Source organism: Helicoverpa zea, chromosome 25 (assembly GCF_022581195.2).
Source record: "Helicoverpa zea isolate HzStark_Cry1AcR chromosome 25, ilHelZeax1.1, whole genome shotgun sequence".
Classification (NCBI taxonomy): domain Eukaryota; kingdom Metazoa; phylum Arthropoda; class Insecta; order Lepidoptera; family Noctuidae; genus Helicoverpa; species Helicoverpa zea.
Window position 1 is genome coordinate 2146918 of NC_061476.1, and position 18298 is coordinate 2165215.

The window sequence follows — 18298 nt, forward strand, 5'->3', positions numbered from 1 at the left end:
TTCGAAAAACCTTCAATCTACGCATTATTGATAATACCCATTTCCTTACAACACCACTTACCTACATTTTACTAAGTATGCCATTTTTCGACCTCCAGGCGCCTTCAGGTCTTGAAGAGCCCTGCTTCCTCAAACGTCTGCCATCTGGCAACATTGGCATCAGCTTCACTCCTCGCGAGGCTGGTCAGCACATCGTCTCCGTCAAGAAGATGGGAGTCCACATCCAGAACTCTCCATTCAACATCACTGTGCTGGCTCAGGAAGTTGGTGATGCTAAGAAAGTCAAGGTTAGTTAAACATAATTCAATAGGTAATAACTGTCTGAGATTTTACCTGAGTCTTGAGTGAATTACTTCTGGTACTTGGATAGAAAATACAACTTTTATATTATTGACAAGTCCGTTGGGGTCAATAAATGAGAAAAAAATCTGAAACTACTTGAAAGAGTAGCTTCTAAAATAAACTGTGAGCAGCTTTTTGATAAAGTCATAACTTTGTTTCTTGAAGCGAACATAGGTATGCAAGCTTTTGCAAATACATATTTATTATCTGTTAATATAGTAATTGTCTTTCCTTAGGTTTCTGGCACCGCGCTGAAGGAAGGCAAGACCCACAGTGAGAACACCTTCTCAGTAGACACCAGGAATGCTGGTTATGGTGGTCTTTCCCTCTCCATTGAAGGTAAATAACGTGCTTCATGTTTTCTTAAAACTAAAGGCAGGCAATTCAAAACTAATCGTAAATATTCCATGACCATAAATTAGTCGATACAAAATTACAGATGAATAAAAATGAGCTTGCATGATCTGGTAAAAAGAACTATTTCTAGAAGTTACATATTATTTACAACTTCACTCTATAATTTTGTACTTACTCAAAAATATTATCATTCGAAAAGATAAATCCTCCTTTTTTTGAAATCGGCTGAAAACTGAATAATTTTTCTTCGTGTCTATTATTTTGGAATCACAAAGGTTTCATTTAAATAAGAATTCTCAAGAAAGTCAAAATTCTTTAAACAGTTAAAGTATTATTTTCTCATCAGGTCCCAGCAAGGCTGAGATCCAGTGTGCCGACAGCAAGGATGGAGTATTGGCTATCAGCTACAAGCCCACAGAGCCAGGATACTATATCGTCAACCTGAAGTTCGCTGATCATCACGTGGAAGGATCTCCCTTCACTGTCAAGGTAAACAACCTGAAAAATATTTGATTGAAAACCGAAGTTACTTTTGTTAGTAGCGTAGTACTTAAAAAAAAGAAAGAAAGACAATATGTACGTTTAATTGCGTGAAGCATATACACAATAAAAATAAAATAAACATGAGTTAGGCATATACTTTCTAACAGCGCTTTTACACTAGCGATTGAGGAAAACCGAGTGCATAGTTAGGTTACGCGAAAAAAGCGAGGAAAATACACTATACATTAGTGTATTTCCCTCGCTTTTTTCGCTAAAGCGCTATTTTCATATATTTTTGTTATTGAGTTATCAAATGAAAATTGTACATAGGTATAACCCAGGGTGTATGATATGCATAATTATTGGATTTTGTCGCTAATGTGATAAACTATGGTATAGGTGACTGGTGAGGGTAGCAACAGGCAGCGAGAGAAGATCCAGAGGCAGAGGGACCCTGCTCCTCTCACGGAGGTCGGCACCAACTGCAAGCTCACCTTCAAGATGCCTGGTAAGTTTCAAACAAAATAATTATAATAAACATTAGGTACACACCGAGATTTACCAAAGGTGTAAAAAGGAAAAAGGAAAGCAAGAAGAGTACCTTTTTACAAAGCATTTTTATTTGGTTTTAAACGAAATTTTTAAAGTTGTAGTTATAATAATTTTATGTAAAGCACATTTATTAATAAACTCATATTGATTATAACAGTTTCGCACTAGCAAACCCGCTTGTGTCGGATTGCAAAAGTCCTCTGTTGTGAAAACTCTGAGAATCATGCGCTATTTTCTTGGAATATATACCTAAAAGGGATTTTACGTATAAATCGTAATAGTTTATTAATTGGTATGCATACCATACGTTTGAATATGATTTTATTGATTTGGAATTTAGAAAACTGTGACTCTAATACTTACCTTCACCCCTCAGGCATCACGTCCTTCGACCTGGCAGCCACCGTGACCAGCCCTGGTGGAGTCTCCGAAGATGCTGAGATCCAGGAGGTGGAAGACGGCCTCTACTCCGTCCACTTCGTGCCCAAGGAGTTGGGAGTCCACACCGTGTCTGTCAAGTACAGGGAGATCCATATTCCTGGTGAGATTATTGTTAAATTTTTCTAATATTTTATCATACCTACTTACCATTTACGAAAGGAAGTGTGGATGAGTCTTCTGACATCGAATAAACCATTTGAGAATAAATATGTAATAATATTGAACTACAAGAAATAAAAATATAGATATGGAAAGGAATGACAAAATACAAACATAGAAGAAATGAGCTTCAACCTCGCTTACTGAAAGGGCTTCCTTAAAGTATTTTCCTCAAACTTTATTCAGTCATAAGTTCCAAGATAAAATTAGAAAGTAGATATTTATAACTTAGAATAGTTATATTCGTACTTTCCTAAGAATCCATGGAATCGAACACAGTCATACTTGAGAGGCTGGTTCTTTAACCACTAGGCCGCCACAACTTCTTAACCAATTTTTTAACCCTCAATAATCTTTATATTTCCACAGGATCACCCTTCCAGTTCACAGTAGGACCTCTGCGTGACTCCGGAGCTCACTTAGTCAAAGCTGGAGGCCCCGGCCTCGAGAGGGGTGAAGCCGGGCGCTTCAACGAGTTCAACGTATGGACCAGGGAGGCCGGAGCAGGCCAGCTCGCGATCTCTCTGGAGGGACCTAGTAAGGCTGAAATAGACTTCAAGGATAGGAAGGATGGATCCTGTGATGTGTCTTACAAAGTTGAGGAGCCTGGTAAGTTGTTTATTTTGATTATATTGTTTTGTGTTGATGGTTAACAGGTTAAACATACCTACATACATTGAACACAATGTACTCAAGAAATAAAAAGTAAAAAAAAAACAAATTAAATAAGAAAGTAGCGTTAAAGATAAGGTTCAGCAGTATATGGATGTTCAGATTACCCTTGACTTTTGAGTAAAATATAACAATGTACCTATCTTCTCGCTGACTGTTTAAAATTAGGCTTATAAAACATTTATCGAAAATCAATACAAAACACTGGATAAGATTAAAATAAACTTACTTCTATAAATTCTCGAAAGAACCACTCAATAAATCACTCTTGATTTTTTTTAATCATTCCAATACATATTTAAATAGGAACGAGCACGCGAAAGAATTCAAATGAAGAACTGAAAGAAACTGTTCAATACATTTAAATACTTGTACTAACTTTTTAGTGGATGCTATTCAAATATATTTAAACAGAATTTCTTGTTATTTGTATCACCGACCCCCTCCTTTGTGTTGCAAAAACAACTCGACTTCTCTTCATAAATAAACAGTCTTGTATTTCAATTGTTGACCACGCCTACTAAGCAGCCGGCCAATCAGCGTTGAGCGCGGCAAAATTTACTGCAAACCATTTTGACAGTTCGATTTTTAGAGTTCCGTGTTGCGAGGTAAAAAACGGCCGGTGAGTTGTAGGTGTTCCGGTCAGTGTCTAGTGCGGGTTTGTCACCTGTTTTGTTAGTGAGTTATTTATGTGTTGGTCCTTATTCTTGACGTAGGAACTATTTTTAAAACTTACAGTAGGTGTCTTTTATATGAACTAAAAAAATCTTTAACTATTTTTTAAAGAAGATTACATGCTTATCTATGATAAATCATATATTTTTTGTACACGATAAATTAATCAATCACTTCAACTGAACTGCTATCGCATGTCAAAACCAAAGTAGTTGAACTAGTTAGCACGTAATCTAATAAATGATAGAGAAATATTTAAATGTATGTTACAATACACAACTTATTTAATTTGTAAACAAATAAATTAACAAAAATAGAAAAAACACTAACTGCCAAAAAATACCTTACGGAACTCACTACAAACTAAAATTTCGATCTTGTCCACACATTTTTTCAGTTTGTTTTTATTTTTTTTCGACCACTGACCATAGAGGGCGTTCGTTTTTTAAACCTCGATGCTCGAAGCGTTTTCGGCGCATGATTGTACCGATTTACGATAAACCTTTTTGCTAATGAACCTCGTAATTCTTGCGACATTCCTCACTTTTTTATTGAGTTTTTGTTAAATACAATGTTGTACCATATTTTATAAATAGTTTTGGTCCTCAAAATAGTTGAAGGTAAAAAATAAAACGGGTATTTTCTGGGCATGTATTAACAAATGATTATTTTTAGGATGAATAATTATAAATATTCGACAGGTTTTTTATTTAGGTTGCACAATTCTTTATTTATTTAATTTAGGTGATTTTAATGAACTTCTGGCGATTGATTTGGATGCCAAGAAGTTTTAAACACAAAGTTCTTACATTTGTATATTTAGAACTCTTTTACCTTAGAAACACTTGAATATTAATCTAGTTCTTATACTAAAACTTTAAGTTTATCTTTAAAATGAAAGAATTGTCATTTTTTTCTTTTTATTCTGTAAAAGTAAAATATACAGATAATATATTCGAATACGTGCGCAGCGGCAGCTTTGTCGGTGATGCGTCGCGTTCGAATTTTAAAAAGTTGCCATTTTTTATCTGTTCCCTTGTAGAAATAAAAATGGATGCTGTATTGATAATTTAGGAATTTCTCAAAATTCGTCAATGATAACAGCAGGGGGTTATGGTTTAAGTCAAGTAATTAAAGACTGCGTTTGTTTCTTTCATAATTAATTCATTGAATCGTCAAAGGTAAATGTAAGGCTAATGTTTTTGTAAAGCCATTCAGTAAAGGGCAAAAGGAGATCACCTATACATATATTAATTACATCTCTTGTTAAAGTTGTGAGACTGTTTAAAATAATCTAAATGTTGAAAAGAAAATTCCCATAACAGTAACAATAAGCTCATTATAAAAATGACATTATTAGTAATTGAAAACAATAGCTTTCAAAACTTGCTTATTAATTCAGTAAAAAGATCCATTCTGCGCATGAAATACCAAAATAATTTTCAATAACATAACAGTGGGCAAAACACGAACGTCTGCCGTCCAAAAAAATAACCAATCACAAAATAACTGTCGCCTAACAAAACTTAAGTCATTATTATTTTGGAATTGTTCAAAATTTTCTAATCGCGATACACTTATGAAGTATCTTGAGACAAAAAGGGACCGCTTCTTTGTCGGGGAGATTCGCCATTTTTTTTGTGTCACAGAATACAATAGAATACGGGACAAATTCAGTTGGAGCCTGCATTCCACGGCAGTGGTGTGTTGCAGCCATTTTAATTGACCGCTCGATGGTAATAATCGTTTAGGAAAAAAACGTTTTTAAAACGTACAAAACGTTGGACGCGTTTTGACGGAATGTAACTTTTGATTCTTTAGGACGAGTTTTTGACCAGAGTTAAGAGCACTGGGCAGTTTTGGATGGCTAGAAAGTTTAAAAGTTTCGCGATGACGCAATTCTTGTTTGTAGGTTTAGTTATGGTTTTAGTTTTGAATAAAATTGATATTTTTGATGTCATCACCGAGGTTTCTTGGGTTCAACTTACATTGATGATATCTAATATCAATATCACGTTTACAGATTTGTCATTTTTTGGCTAAAATTCAATCTAGTGCCACACTTTTCCATGAATATTTTGGAAACGGGTTAAGTCTTACATCAACGGGCTTTAAGCAGGTTCACCTATTAGGAGAAAAATCCCTATGCAAAAAAATAGGAATCAAATGTTAGATACTGTATTTAAAACGCCGGATATCGTATCAAAGAGCTTTCTTAACCTAATCTTTAATTGCAACCTATCACCAACAAATTATAGCCGGCTAATTAAAACGGCATAATCTTCTAATCTCTTAGCAATTAACGTTACGAGTTCATTATTAATGCAGTATGCTAATATGACATTTGCAATACAAATATGTTGCCCTTCCCCTTTTAGCTTCACTTAAAACGTCATTAAACGCAGCTGACGTGACTTCCATGTTTGCTTTGTGTTATGTCTTTATCTGGCTAGGCATTTCCTTATAAGTTTAATAGGAGTAGCTGAATGATTTCGTTTGATTGAAATTGGTATCTACTTTTCTTCTACAAAAGTGGACTGGCTTGCCAACAAGCTCCTCTGATAGTTTTTTCGACATCGGCATTGATAAGATGACTACTACTTATGGTGCCTAAATAAATGTCTATTATTACGTAACTAAGCGCTGATATTGTAGTCATGCGACGGTCTGATAAGTTATATACCTCAGTAGTTACAATATAACGAATGAGTATACTTTAACACCTACATAAACTTTTTGAAGAAACTTCGGTTCAATAAAAAAAACATTATATCAATCACGAGTCCATAGCCCATGTCATTTAATTTTAGTCTGGCTATTTGCCAATCGAACAATGAAAAAAAAAAAATTTTTCGCAAAAGACTTCTAACCGCAACAATGGTGACATAATTCCCCTTTTTGTATCCTTACTAATATTATAAATCGGAAAGTGAGTTTGTTTGTTTGTTTGTTTGTTTGTTCCGCTTTCACGCCGTAACTACTGAACCGATTGCTTTGAAATTTTGCAGACGTAAAGTTAGAAGTCCGGATTAAATAATAGGGTACTTTTTATCCCGAAAAAATAGATATTCCCGAGGGAAAACAAAAATATTGTTTGCTTGATGGATGGATTGTAGATGGCGCTGTGTGTCGTTTAAAACAAGGTAATATATTGCAAACGAATATAAACATGTAAATTTAGAAGCTAAATGATACGATAATGAATCCCCGAAAATGAGGAATTCCCGAGGGATGATGTACAATTTGTTTAATCGTCTAAACTGTTTTTTTTTACATCTACTTATATATTGCAAACGAATATGAACATATAAATTTAGAAGCTAAATGATACGATAATGAATCCTCCAAAATGAGGAATTCCCGAGGGATGACGTACAATTTGTTTTATCGTCTTAACTGTTTTTTTTACATCTACTTATCCTGAAATAACTATAATTCAACGAATTACTAATTGGTATAAGTATTAGTTAAGTTATTTAGTTCTTGAGGTATGCGATAGATGGCGCTGGGTGTTTTTAAAACGTGGTAACGATGTGTTTTTAAAATACGTAAGAAGTGCAATGGTATCTCGCGCTTTAACCTGTAGCTCATTGTTCAATCGCGAGCTTCCCGATAGCTCGATAGATGGCGTTGTGCTTTTCTGTATCGCGGTGTTAAGGTTCGCCGCGAATAAAGCTTGGGTTTCCTAGGAAAGCGGTGCCGTCATATAGCGACCGTCATATTACGGACGCAAATAGACGGTCGTCTTTACGGTGATGACATGTGGAAAGTTCCACCGCCGTTTTAACACACCGTCATAAACTTTTTGTTAGTTGTATCATACTTACTAACCTGTTTTATTTAATATTTCTCAAATTTCACGACACCAATTCTGTTTTAGTTGACTTTTTCTATAATCTTTACTTTTTATATTATATATTGCTTCGTGGTTACGAACGAAATCTATTAAAATTTCGTCGACCTCGCTGCTCCAAGAGTTGTAACAAATTTTTGACGTTGTTACGAAAAAAAAAACACAAATACGTATTAAAAAAGTTTCACCGCTTTCAATAAAACGTTCACCAAACTATCTGACACCGTCAAGACGGCCGTCATGCAAATGGCGGCACCGCTTTTTGAAGTTACGGCGTCAGTTACCGCTCTCTAGGAAACCGCCCCATTTTGTTTACATAGACAACGTTCTGGTGACGTCATTCACCGCTGTATTACGGCCGCTATATGACGGCACCGCTTTCCTAGGAAACCAAAGCTTTAGTCTTAAGGTGTTTTGAAATCAGTGGGGCCCAGTAGGGCCAGGGCCAGCCGGGGCTGCGGGTTGTTCGAAAGAGATACCGCGGCCCTGGTATATAAAAGGCCTAGAACGGAACACGACGATTTTAGTCGGTAAGAGTCTGACACTCCCTCACCGCTGCTAACCCAATTCCAACAGACCTCCCATTTCAATTTAAAAGACTACAATTTCCTATAAGGGTTTCATTTGCAATGACCATTAATAAAGCACAAGGCCAAACTCTAAGGGTTGCTGGAGTACACTTAGAAAAACATTGTTTTTCGCATGGTCAGCTCTATGTAGCGTGTTCCTGGGTTTCCAGTGCCCAAAATCTGCATGTTTTTGCTCCACAAGGGAAAATGTATAATATAGTGTACCATTCAGTTTTGGTTTAACAACTAATCGTATCCAGCGTTACATCGCGCTTCTTAGATTTTTCCGTGGGAATGAGAAGTTTTCTTATAGTTGTGATTTATACCGCAATATAACCGAATTCCACGCGGGCGAAGCCGCGGGCGGAAAGCTAGTTAAAAAATAAACCCAAGTAACGCCACAAGCCACCTGCGAAAAGTTTTATCCGCAAAAAGCAAAAATTCAGTTTTTGTTCAAGCAAAAACTCCTTTAATAAGAAACAGGAGGAAACGGATCGGGCATCGAACCCTTAACATGTCAATACTACTATTTTGCATAGCATACGTCATTATTTGAACCACTGGGCGGTGGGTGGCACTGTTGGTTAAACGTGAGTTTTCTAAACATTGGTTAGTTGATCTCAGTTTACAATATAATGACTACTACAATGTGTTTAAATGTATATTTTGTTCTGTTTGTTTCATGCTGCTAACACAGGATGAAGGTTTGTGGATTATTGTTATAGTTTTATAATGTACTTGATCACGAACAAAACATTTAAGTTTGTACTTATATGCATCAGTGCAAGTCTACTGCCAGGGCATATACAAAGGTTGCCATTTCTACTATTTGCTAGAGGGAGTAGACCGAAGACCAAAAAAAATAATGTGTGTGTAATAGTGCCTCTAAAAGCTCCCCTTAAAAATATAAATATTTTGGGAATAAGCGTACTAAAAGTACATGGAATGTCCTTAAAACCCATACTTATTATGATAATGGCAGTAATTAACAAAGACACGGCATTTTAAAACGTCACACAAATGTTAATCATGAGAACTTATAAGCAATTAACTACATGGGTTAATGTTAACTCCACGGTGAAATCAGCCCTCCAACTAATTCCCAAACAAAAGGATTGTTTCCCAAATAGTCTACGAACAGTTTTTTTTCGTCCAATCAGTAAAAACCTTATCGAAAAACGACCGTTTCGGATGTAAATAAATCTGATGCAACTATATGGCCACCGCGGAGATTCCGTTCATATTGAAAAACAATAACAAAGCGTAAGAAATATATTGAATTCAATGGTTCTGTACGTATATTTTTAGATAAAAGTTAGTTAAAAACGAGAAGGTGGGCTGTGATAGCTTAATTTAATTTTAGCCAGTTTCTACTGAAAACCTTGTTTACGGTACTTAATTCTTCTATTACCTCTTACTAATATTGTAGGTTTGGTTATTAGCATCTGTTTGTTTCACAATCCCGCTTTAATGGCTGAACGGATTCTTACAGCTGAGAATTTAGAAGTAAAAAGTCAATGTAGCTGAAAATGTAAAGTTACTAGGACTTGTATTCGGGAGCATAAAGTAGCACTTACTAAAACAAGGTGTATCAGCTAGTTATCTTTAAGGAACCCTAACCGAACGTAGAAAATTTAAATATCTCAAGTCAGTCGCCAAGAATTATTGGATGCATCGTTAGTCCGTTATACAAACCGACATGTACGCCATTTTTTTGCCAGAAAACAGATATTTTTTGCCATTTCGTCAGGTTTTTAGGCCGCGACGAATTTTATTATAATATTTGTCGGTGTTTTTGGGTGGTTGGCCATATTAGAATACGATTTGTTTCGATAGTTAATTGGATGTTCCGGTTTTTTTGCTGCGTTTCTTATGGGACGTTTCCGCATCGGTTTTTTGGGCGTTCGATTTTTGTGACGCGGTATTGAGAGGGTTAAAGGCGGTTTAGAATTTAGTCGGTTTTAGTAGAAGAAAGGTTTGCGAATGTAGTGATCACGTCGATTTATAAGAATGATGTTCCGGTTGAAAAAATAAATGAAGACGCAATATAAAACAATCTTGTATTAAAGGTATTAGTCATAAAACGGTACTATTTCACGCTACTGTTTTTTTCCGTTTTGATCGAGTGGTCAAAATATGATTATCGATATTGTCATTAGATAGGTACTATTTCTTTCTCTTCCATGATCAGATAAATGTCCTTACACCTAACAGCTGTCTAAACATCTACTTCTTCTCCAGGTGAATACCGCATCGGTCTCAAGTTCAACGAGCAGCACATCCCTGACTCTCCCTTCAAGGTGTACATCTCGCCAGCAGTGGGAGACGCTCACCTGCTGGAGGTTGCCCAGTTCCCAGACTCCGCGCAAGTGGACAAGCCCACCCAGTTCTATATCAGGCTCAACGGCGCTAAGGGTAGCTTGGATGGCAGGGTAAGTTTGGGAAACTATGATGTCTTTTATTAATATAAACTTAGAATAGCAGGAGACTGAATATTTAGCAGGATATTGTTTTGAGTGCTAAATACCTGACCTAGGTATCTGCTGAGTACATTCCAATCTCAATAATATTTACTTAAGGGTTTATTCTAGACCAACTGCAGTCTCCAGTCTCAAAAGCGAATTCAACCTACCCTTTTTTTTTAATATGTAGTCTATAATTGCTTTCTTTCTATTATTCCTAATGTGTATTGTTTCAAAATTAATTCCAACACAAGTTTCATTTTATGAACTATATTTGTAGTATTCATTCTGTACTTTTAACTTTATCTTTAAAAGTCTTCTTGTGCTTAAAATTGTTAAATACCGAAGTTCAGCTAACATATCGTAACGGTCACTATTATCACTCCCTTTAAAGCCATCAATAAATATTAGATACCTATACAAAATCTCAACTTCCCTTGACCATTTAAAAATGTATGAAAGACTAGACAATGTCTTGTAATATACACAGTGGTTCACCCATAGGTCAATATGATTTATCGTGAGAACATGACGGCGATGTCCGTCTGTGTCCGTGATTTATGATCGATGGTCCACTGTGCAGTACGTGCGTTTATTCCGCGTTTACAGAGATTTTTTTTTGGCAACCGTTGCGTGGATTTGGCACACTGTGCGTGTTTTTGGTTTTGGTGGGTTTAAGTTTGTGAATTTATGCTGTGGTTGGTTCTATTGTATTTGTGGAGATATCTACACATAACCAATGATTATTACAGTTACGAATGAACATCGGGTGTAGATATTAACCGTCGTTGTTATTATTTCATTGGAAAACTTACTATTTGTAACACTTGTTATGATGATGAAAATCATATCAAAAGTTTGCTAATATTTATATTCATTTTACATCCATAAAACTACCAAAACACTGTCCAAAATTCAGAAAAAAAAGTGTTACAATTTTCGCCACCAAACACAACTAAAACAATATATTCCTGCACAGTGTGTCTAACCCCAAATTTTGGTGGACAAAAAAATGTAATAAAACGAACTGACCGCACGTGACCGCGTTGCTGAGAAATAAATCATGTTCGCACTAATATTTTATAACAGTGTGTTAGGATGAATATTATGCCACCTTATGCCAAGTTGTGCCATAAAAATTAATATGGGGTGAGCAAGTTTGCCTTGAGATGGGTGTATAGTGGAAAAAAATGGGCTTTTGATGATTTTGGTGCTTTGTACTTTTGCCACTTTTTTAGAGATGTAGATGAACTTAGGATGCATCATGTCATCCAGTAATATTGAAATGCGTAGCTAATCTGTGAAAACACAAAATATGATTAGGTTTCCCCATCGGGTTTACCCGCGTCCGTGGAAGCTACTTCGGGCAGTCGGCTAAAATGAAGCCTGTGGTTTTCTTCTATCTAGCATTTATTAACATTGAAATAATTTTGCCTAGTCGGTTTTTCACACCAAAAAAACCCGGTATGTATCTCTGTACCTACTATTGACCTTCAGCTTATCTTCTATATAAATAAAAATGAATTGTTGTTCGTTAGTCTGATTAAAACTCTAGAACGGCTGGGCCGATTGAGCTGATTTTGGTTTTAAAATGTTTGTCGTAGTCCAGGGTAGGTCTAACTAAACGGTGAGCAAATAAGGAAAAATTGCAAAAATTATAAATATGCCTCCAATAATTAGGCGGTACGAAGTTCGCCGGGTCAGCTATTTTCTAATATAATTATTCATAAGGGTCGGTTCATATCTGACGGAAAATGCGTCGAGCGTATCGTAAATGTATGATTGACGTACTAACGCATCATCGGTTAGGTGTGAATGATTGAATGTTTTATCGTATATTTGTCTGTTTTGGCGTTACGCGACCGAAAATACGCGACGTATGTTCCGTCAGATATGAACCTACCCTAATACCTAAAATACTTATGTTTTTTGTCCAGGTAATCTCCCCGTCAGGCAAGACTGACGACTGCTTCATCCAGAACATCGATGGAGACCAGTACAGTATCAGGTTCATGCCAAGGGAGAATGGAGTACACAACATCAACGTCAAATTCAATGGTGTCCATATTCCGGCTTCTCCTTTGAGGATTAAGGTTTGTATAAACATAAATATATACTTAGTCTGAATTGAGAACCTCCTCTTTATTGGGATATCGGTTGAAAATATAAATAATTGTCGCAATATTAACATACAGAGTACTTTACTGCTTAATGCAATCATCAAAAATATGGACCGTAACAAGTAAAATTCTTTAAAGAATTTTGAGATTTAAAAGTCTTAGCTATTTACCAAACTAAAAGGATTTCGAGTCTATATTATATTTAAGTAATAAGTTTTTCCTAATATACCATAAAACAATATTTTTTAGTAGAAAAAGGCATTTGCAATATATAGTATATTGGAATATTTTTGGCCTACTTTACATCGGACTACTTCATAAAGTTCTCGTTCAGAAATATAGATGGCACCACTGATTCCTGATATAACCCGTATTCATTTTGTGCCTATTCTCTTTTGCAAAGCTACAGCTAATACTTTTATTTATTTATTTATACACACAACCTTACATCTACCCTTACAGGACCCTCATGGTATCTGATTTTAACTAAACATCTTACTCTTATTATCATCTTCTTGTGATAAACTTTATTTCATCATCATCATCATTATCTCAGCCATAGGACGTCCACTGCTGAACATAGGCCTCCCCCTTAGATCTCCACAGATACCTGTTGGAGGCGATCTGCATCCAGCGTCTTCCGGCGACCTTTATAAGGTCGTCTGTCCTTATTTATTTTACATAATTTGACAACTTTTTGTTCAGGTTGGAAAGGATGATGCTGACCCCGCGGCAGTCCACGCTCACGGTCCTGGTTTGGGATCCGTAAAGACTGGTAAGTTCATAACGATACTAACTTAACTAGAAACTACTTCACGCATCCACAATTAATATTTTCTCGATAAATGGGCCACTAACAATGAGATCATTTATTCCAATCGGTTCCAAGGATTAGCGCCTTCAAGCAAGCAAAGATACTCTTTAACTTTATTACAGACTTTTTAGCTACTTAGTCCTCGAGTAAGATATTTAAGAGTATTAAATAGGTACATTCTAAAATAGCGCGTACTTTGTGATTTTTTGTTAATTTACATGCTGCTGGACGAAAGAAATGATAGAGGACACTCAGTTGTGATTTTATATACATTGTGAACTTAGATACTTATGTCGTGGTGGCCTAGTGGGTAAAGGACCAACCTCTCAAGTATGAGGGCGCGGGTTCGATCCCAGGTCAGGCAAGTACCAATGCAACTTTTCTAAGTTTGTATGTACTTTCTAAGTATATCTTAGACACCATTGACTGTGTTTCGGATGGCACGTTAAACTGTAGGTCCCGGCTGTCATTGAACATCCTTGGCAGTCGTTACGGGTAGTCAGTAGCCAGTAAGTCTGACACCAGTCTAACCAAGGGGTATCGGGTTGCCCGGGTGACTGGGTTGAGGAGGTCAGATAGGCAGTCGCTTCTTGTAAAGCACTGGTACTCAGCTGAATCCGGTTAGACTGGAAGCCGACCTCAACATGATTGGGAAAAAGGCTCGGAGGATGATGATGTGAACTTAGATACTTACTTTTTTATCTTCATTCTCTAGGTGTGAAGACAGACCTTATTATTGACACCTGCAATGCTGGCGTTGGTCTACTGGCTGTCACCATGGACGGACCTTCCAGGGTCGCCATGGACTGCACAGACGTCGACGAGGGTTACAAGGTAATTCTATCCTATGAGATTTTATCCAGTCTAGACAGTGTATGAATAGCGTAGTAACTTCTTAGTATCAGTACTCAATTTCCACACTTACAAATAAAAATAGAAATCGAAAACCTTTAATAAAAAGTTATTGCCAAAATAAGTAATAACTATTTATAAAACGAATTAGTAGATATTGGTTATAAATGTCTAAGACCACCGCTGGAATACCAGCATTCGTTTTTAAAAGAAATAAGACAGTAGGTAGTATACGGACAGACACACAGAAGTAAACTTAAAACACCACTCTTTTTGTGTCGGAGGTTAAAACTTCATTTCAAATGAGACTGCTTGAGGGATTACTAATATTTTAACTCTGTAAATGTGTAATGTTGCAAATCTTGGGGCAAAATAGAAATAAGTTTTTCACATAATTCACATAACTTCACTGTTTCTTAACTAATAAGGATTATTTTTGTGTAGGTGCGATACACGCCTCTTGCCCCCGGCTTCTACTACATGAGCATAAAGTACAACGGTGCTCACATCGTCGGCTCTCCGTTCAAGATCGAAGCTACTGGTAAGTCTTATCGAGAAAACATCCCTATATCTGTATACTCACAGATTACTTGATATATATATATGTATTTAGTTTTAGCTAGTATGTATTTTTTCAATCAAAAGTTTTTTTTTTATATATCTAAGCACCAAAACACTGCTAAGAATATTTTTAGTACATTTTCATTATCTGTAGATTTTACATCGTTAGTAGATAATATGTAAAGAGATTTTTTTTTATTTTTAGCATTGCCTTTATTTCGGGAGTCCGAATGATTTCTCAAAGTTTGTACATCTATTTTAATTTCACCTTCCCATCACCTCACCTTTTTCATACAAACCCTAATTCCGTCCTCAGGTGCAAACCTAGCAGAAATCGGAGCCCAAGAAACATCATCAGTGACAGTAGAAACAGTTCAGAAGGTGGCCAAGTCCATGCAGAAGCAGGGTCCAGTACTGCCAGCCTTCAAGTCTGATGCTACGAAGGTGACCAGCAAGGGCATGGGTCTGAAGAAGGCATATCTGAATAAGCACAACCAGTTTACCGTTCATGCTGGTGATGCTGGTAAGTTGCTACTTCTGTCAAGTTATTATCATTGTGATTAGCCCATGTTAGATTTAGATTTCAGTTAAGATGTAACTTTGGTCGTAAACCGGTTGTTGATATACTATTAGGTAAAAATCGTCTCCTAACGTGATCTAACGTATCTTTCATGACTGCCTATCAAGTTACAGACATAGAAAACGCAAATGCTTTTAGTTCAGCGTGGTTTTATAGGGTTAAACGGTTTTCGGGGGGAACTATCTTCATAATCATAGCTTTCCTTGTCTATCTGACATCCATTATCCAAGTTATGGAAATAACTGACTTTGTTGAACAAGCTTCACCGTGTAGCAATGCAATTAATCTGATTCACGACATTATTCTTAAACTCCTCATTTATAACCATTATTTATTTTTACCCAGGTAACAACATCCTCTACGTCGGTATCTATGGCCCCAAGGGTCCCTGTGACGAGGTCCAGCTCAAGCATAAAGGTAAGAACAACTATGAATGCTGGTACGTCGTCAGAGACAGGGGAGATTACATCGTCATCGTCAAGTGGGGAGATGAACATATTCCCGGATCCCCCTACAAGGTTGAGGTTTAAGGGATGAAAGGAGATGGTTGCGAATATAGTTTCTGTATCTAATTTTGGATCTGTCACTCCACCTAGTTCTTTGTCTAATCAAAAATCTTCGTCTGTATCGATGTACATTTCTCAGCGACAGTAATTCTTGGTAAGGTTATCAAAATTTTGAATTTTCTGTATGCGCAATCATAGTTAGTTGAATAAGTTATTTCCTTAAAACATATTGAGATATAGACTTTGATTATGCATCGATTAAATTAACTATAGAGAAAGAAGTATTATATTTTTGATGAGTAGAATGCTCTGGTAAAAACGTAAATAAAAGAATCAAAGTACGGACTATAAGCAATAAAGACAAAAATATTATTAATAATTGTGAACTCCTTATGAGTTATTATTTCTTAGCTATATCTAAATATGTTTTAAGTTTTATATATTTTATCATCAAAAGCTTGATTATACTGAAGGATAACGAAAAGGTTTCTTTATCCATCTTCTTTGATTGATCTCTTAAATATTGTGGCTTTTTGGCTGTTTTCATCTTGTGGTGTGGTGATCATGAATTCTGTTTTATTATCAACTGAACGATTAAAATTAACTATAATTCTATCAACATTAGCTGGTTTATTCAATCCATTATACTTTTGGTCCCTGAAGATATTAATACCAGTATCCAATCTGGACCTTACCAACTAGCCATTTGATTATATTTTCAGTGTCAATCACCAAATTGTGGGATGATCTCAGTGAAAATTTCACAGATTAGACACATTTTGTTGTTAGTCTAAACCTTTTCTGTATCCGTTCTGTGTTTTTCTTGATCCTTCACTATATGTAATTTATTTAAATTCATCAAGTTTGTCATCGCAATTTCCTATTACATTTAAGCATTTTCAGAAATTCTAACCATTTAAGATATACGTACTTAAATAAATAATAAAAAAAACATAAATTCTTTGTTTTTGTTTTGCGACAACAATGTCGAATTGTCGTTTGTAATGTCGATAGATTATTGTGATCTTATTTCTTTACTTTGTTTTGTTTTTACAAACGGAGTTATTTTTGTTTATTTTTTATTTGCTTATTTAGAAGTGGTAGGCGTATTTGTGTAACTCCATTCAAAAATTGTTTTATTTTTTCTAAAACCTGCGTCGTGTCGCGTCTATATTTTGCTCAGACTGAATTTCATTATATAGTGTTGCAATTTTTCTATCGATATTTTATACTGACAGTTGACACTGAAATATTTCTTGTGTTTGTCGAAGTTATTTTTGTTTGCTTAATAACTTCGACAAATAAAAGTTATTATTTCAAGTTGTCGTATTACAGTATTCTGGCCAATTTTATATGTTTCTCGTTTAGTATTTAGGGCGACTAAATGACAATACATATAAAGTATTAACTCAAAAATATTCCCTTTATTTTATAAGTTTTGCGAGACACAATTTTCTTGCCAATAATTTTAGCGAATTTTATTGTTTATTTTATTTTTTAAAAATTCCTCTACGTCTTTTTTTATTAAAAGTTTTTCAATTGTTAGAGGATTTTTTTTGGAATTCGCTAGTAATTGTTGGCCTCAAGCTTTTGGTAGATATTTTATTTTTTTTGAATTTCTACAAAAAGTTTGATTAGTTTATTATGTCTCAGCCTTCTCATATAAGTATTATGTATTGCTTTCAATTTTTTGTATGGTTTGTGTATGGACTTTGCCTACGTAGGTAGTATGATCCCTTATTTGTAAATACCTATTTTAAGTGTTTAATTATTAAATGTATTTTGCGACTGTTAACTAAATAAAAAGAGGAAAGTTCTAAGACTTGTTTTATTTCTTATTTTTCTGTTTTCTCCCCGACAGCAGCTGAAGTTTTCCTAAGGGACTTTGTTTTATTTTTAAGTATGATATTAACTACTAGCTTCTGCCAGCGGTTTCACCCGCATCTCGTGGAAACCTCTGCACGAATCCGGATAAAAAGTAGCCTATAGCCTTCCTCGATAAATGGGCTATCTAACACTGAAAGAATTTTTCAAATCGGACCAGAAGTTCCTGAGATTAGCGCGTTCAAACAAACAAACTCTTCAGCTTTATAATATTAGTATAGATTGGTGTAAAATATGCCTGCTGTGGTTTAAGAGTTCAATGTTATGATGCCTCGGTAGTGCCTGCGTTTGTATTACTTACTACGTAATACTTACGATACATACATACTTACATTTCCTTCCAATGTTTCAAAACGAGATTTTCTCCAAAGATCCATTCAATACTATGTAATTTCCTTTTCTTTGCGACTTAAAGT

The 18298-nt window shown here is 35.6% G+C and overlaps 1 protein-coding gene across 7 annotated transcripts in view; it reads left to right on the forward strand.

Annotated features, from left to right (window-relative positions):
* The window catches only part of LOC124642605 (filamin-A), an 82240-nt gene extending 64422 nt beyond the window's left edge, over positions 1-17818 (forward strand). For all 7 annotated transcript variants that reach the window (XM_047181107.1, XM_047181105.1, XM_047181106.1 and 4 more), the window contains 13 exons: positions 99-287; positions 579-681; positions 1046-1188; positions 1582-1690; positions 2111-2275; positions 2704-2943; positions 10345-10535; positions 12503-12658; positions 13391-13460; positions 14215-14333; positions 14796-14892; positions 15229-15435; positions 15838-17818. In XM_047181107.1, the coding sequence (XP_047037063.1) occupies positions 99-287; positions 579-681; positions 1046-1188; positions 1582-1690; positions 2111-2275; positions 2704-2943; positions 10345-10535; positions 12503-12658; positions 13391-13460; positions 14215-14333; positions 14796-14892; positions 15229-15435; positions 15838-16022 (1974 nt within the window). In that variant the 3' untranslated portion in view covers positions 16023-17818. The remainder of the gene's footprint in view (positions 1-98; positions 288-578; positions 682-1045; positions 1189-1581; positions 1691-2110; positions 2276-2703; positions 2944-10344; positions 10536-12502; positions 12659-13390; positions 13461-14214; positions 14334-14795; positions 14893-15228; positions 15436-15837) is intronic.
* The last annotated feature ends 480 nt before the right edge of the window (positions 17819-18298 follow it).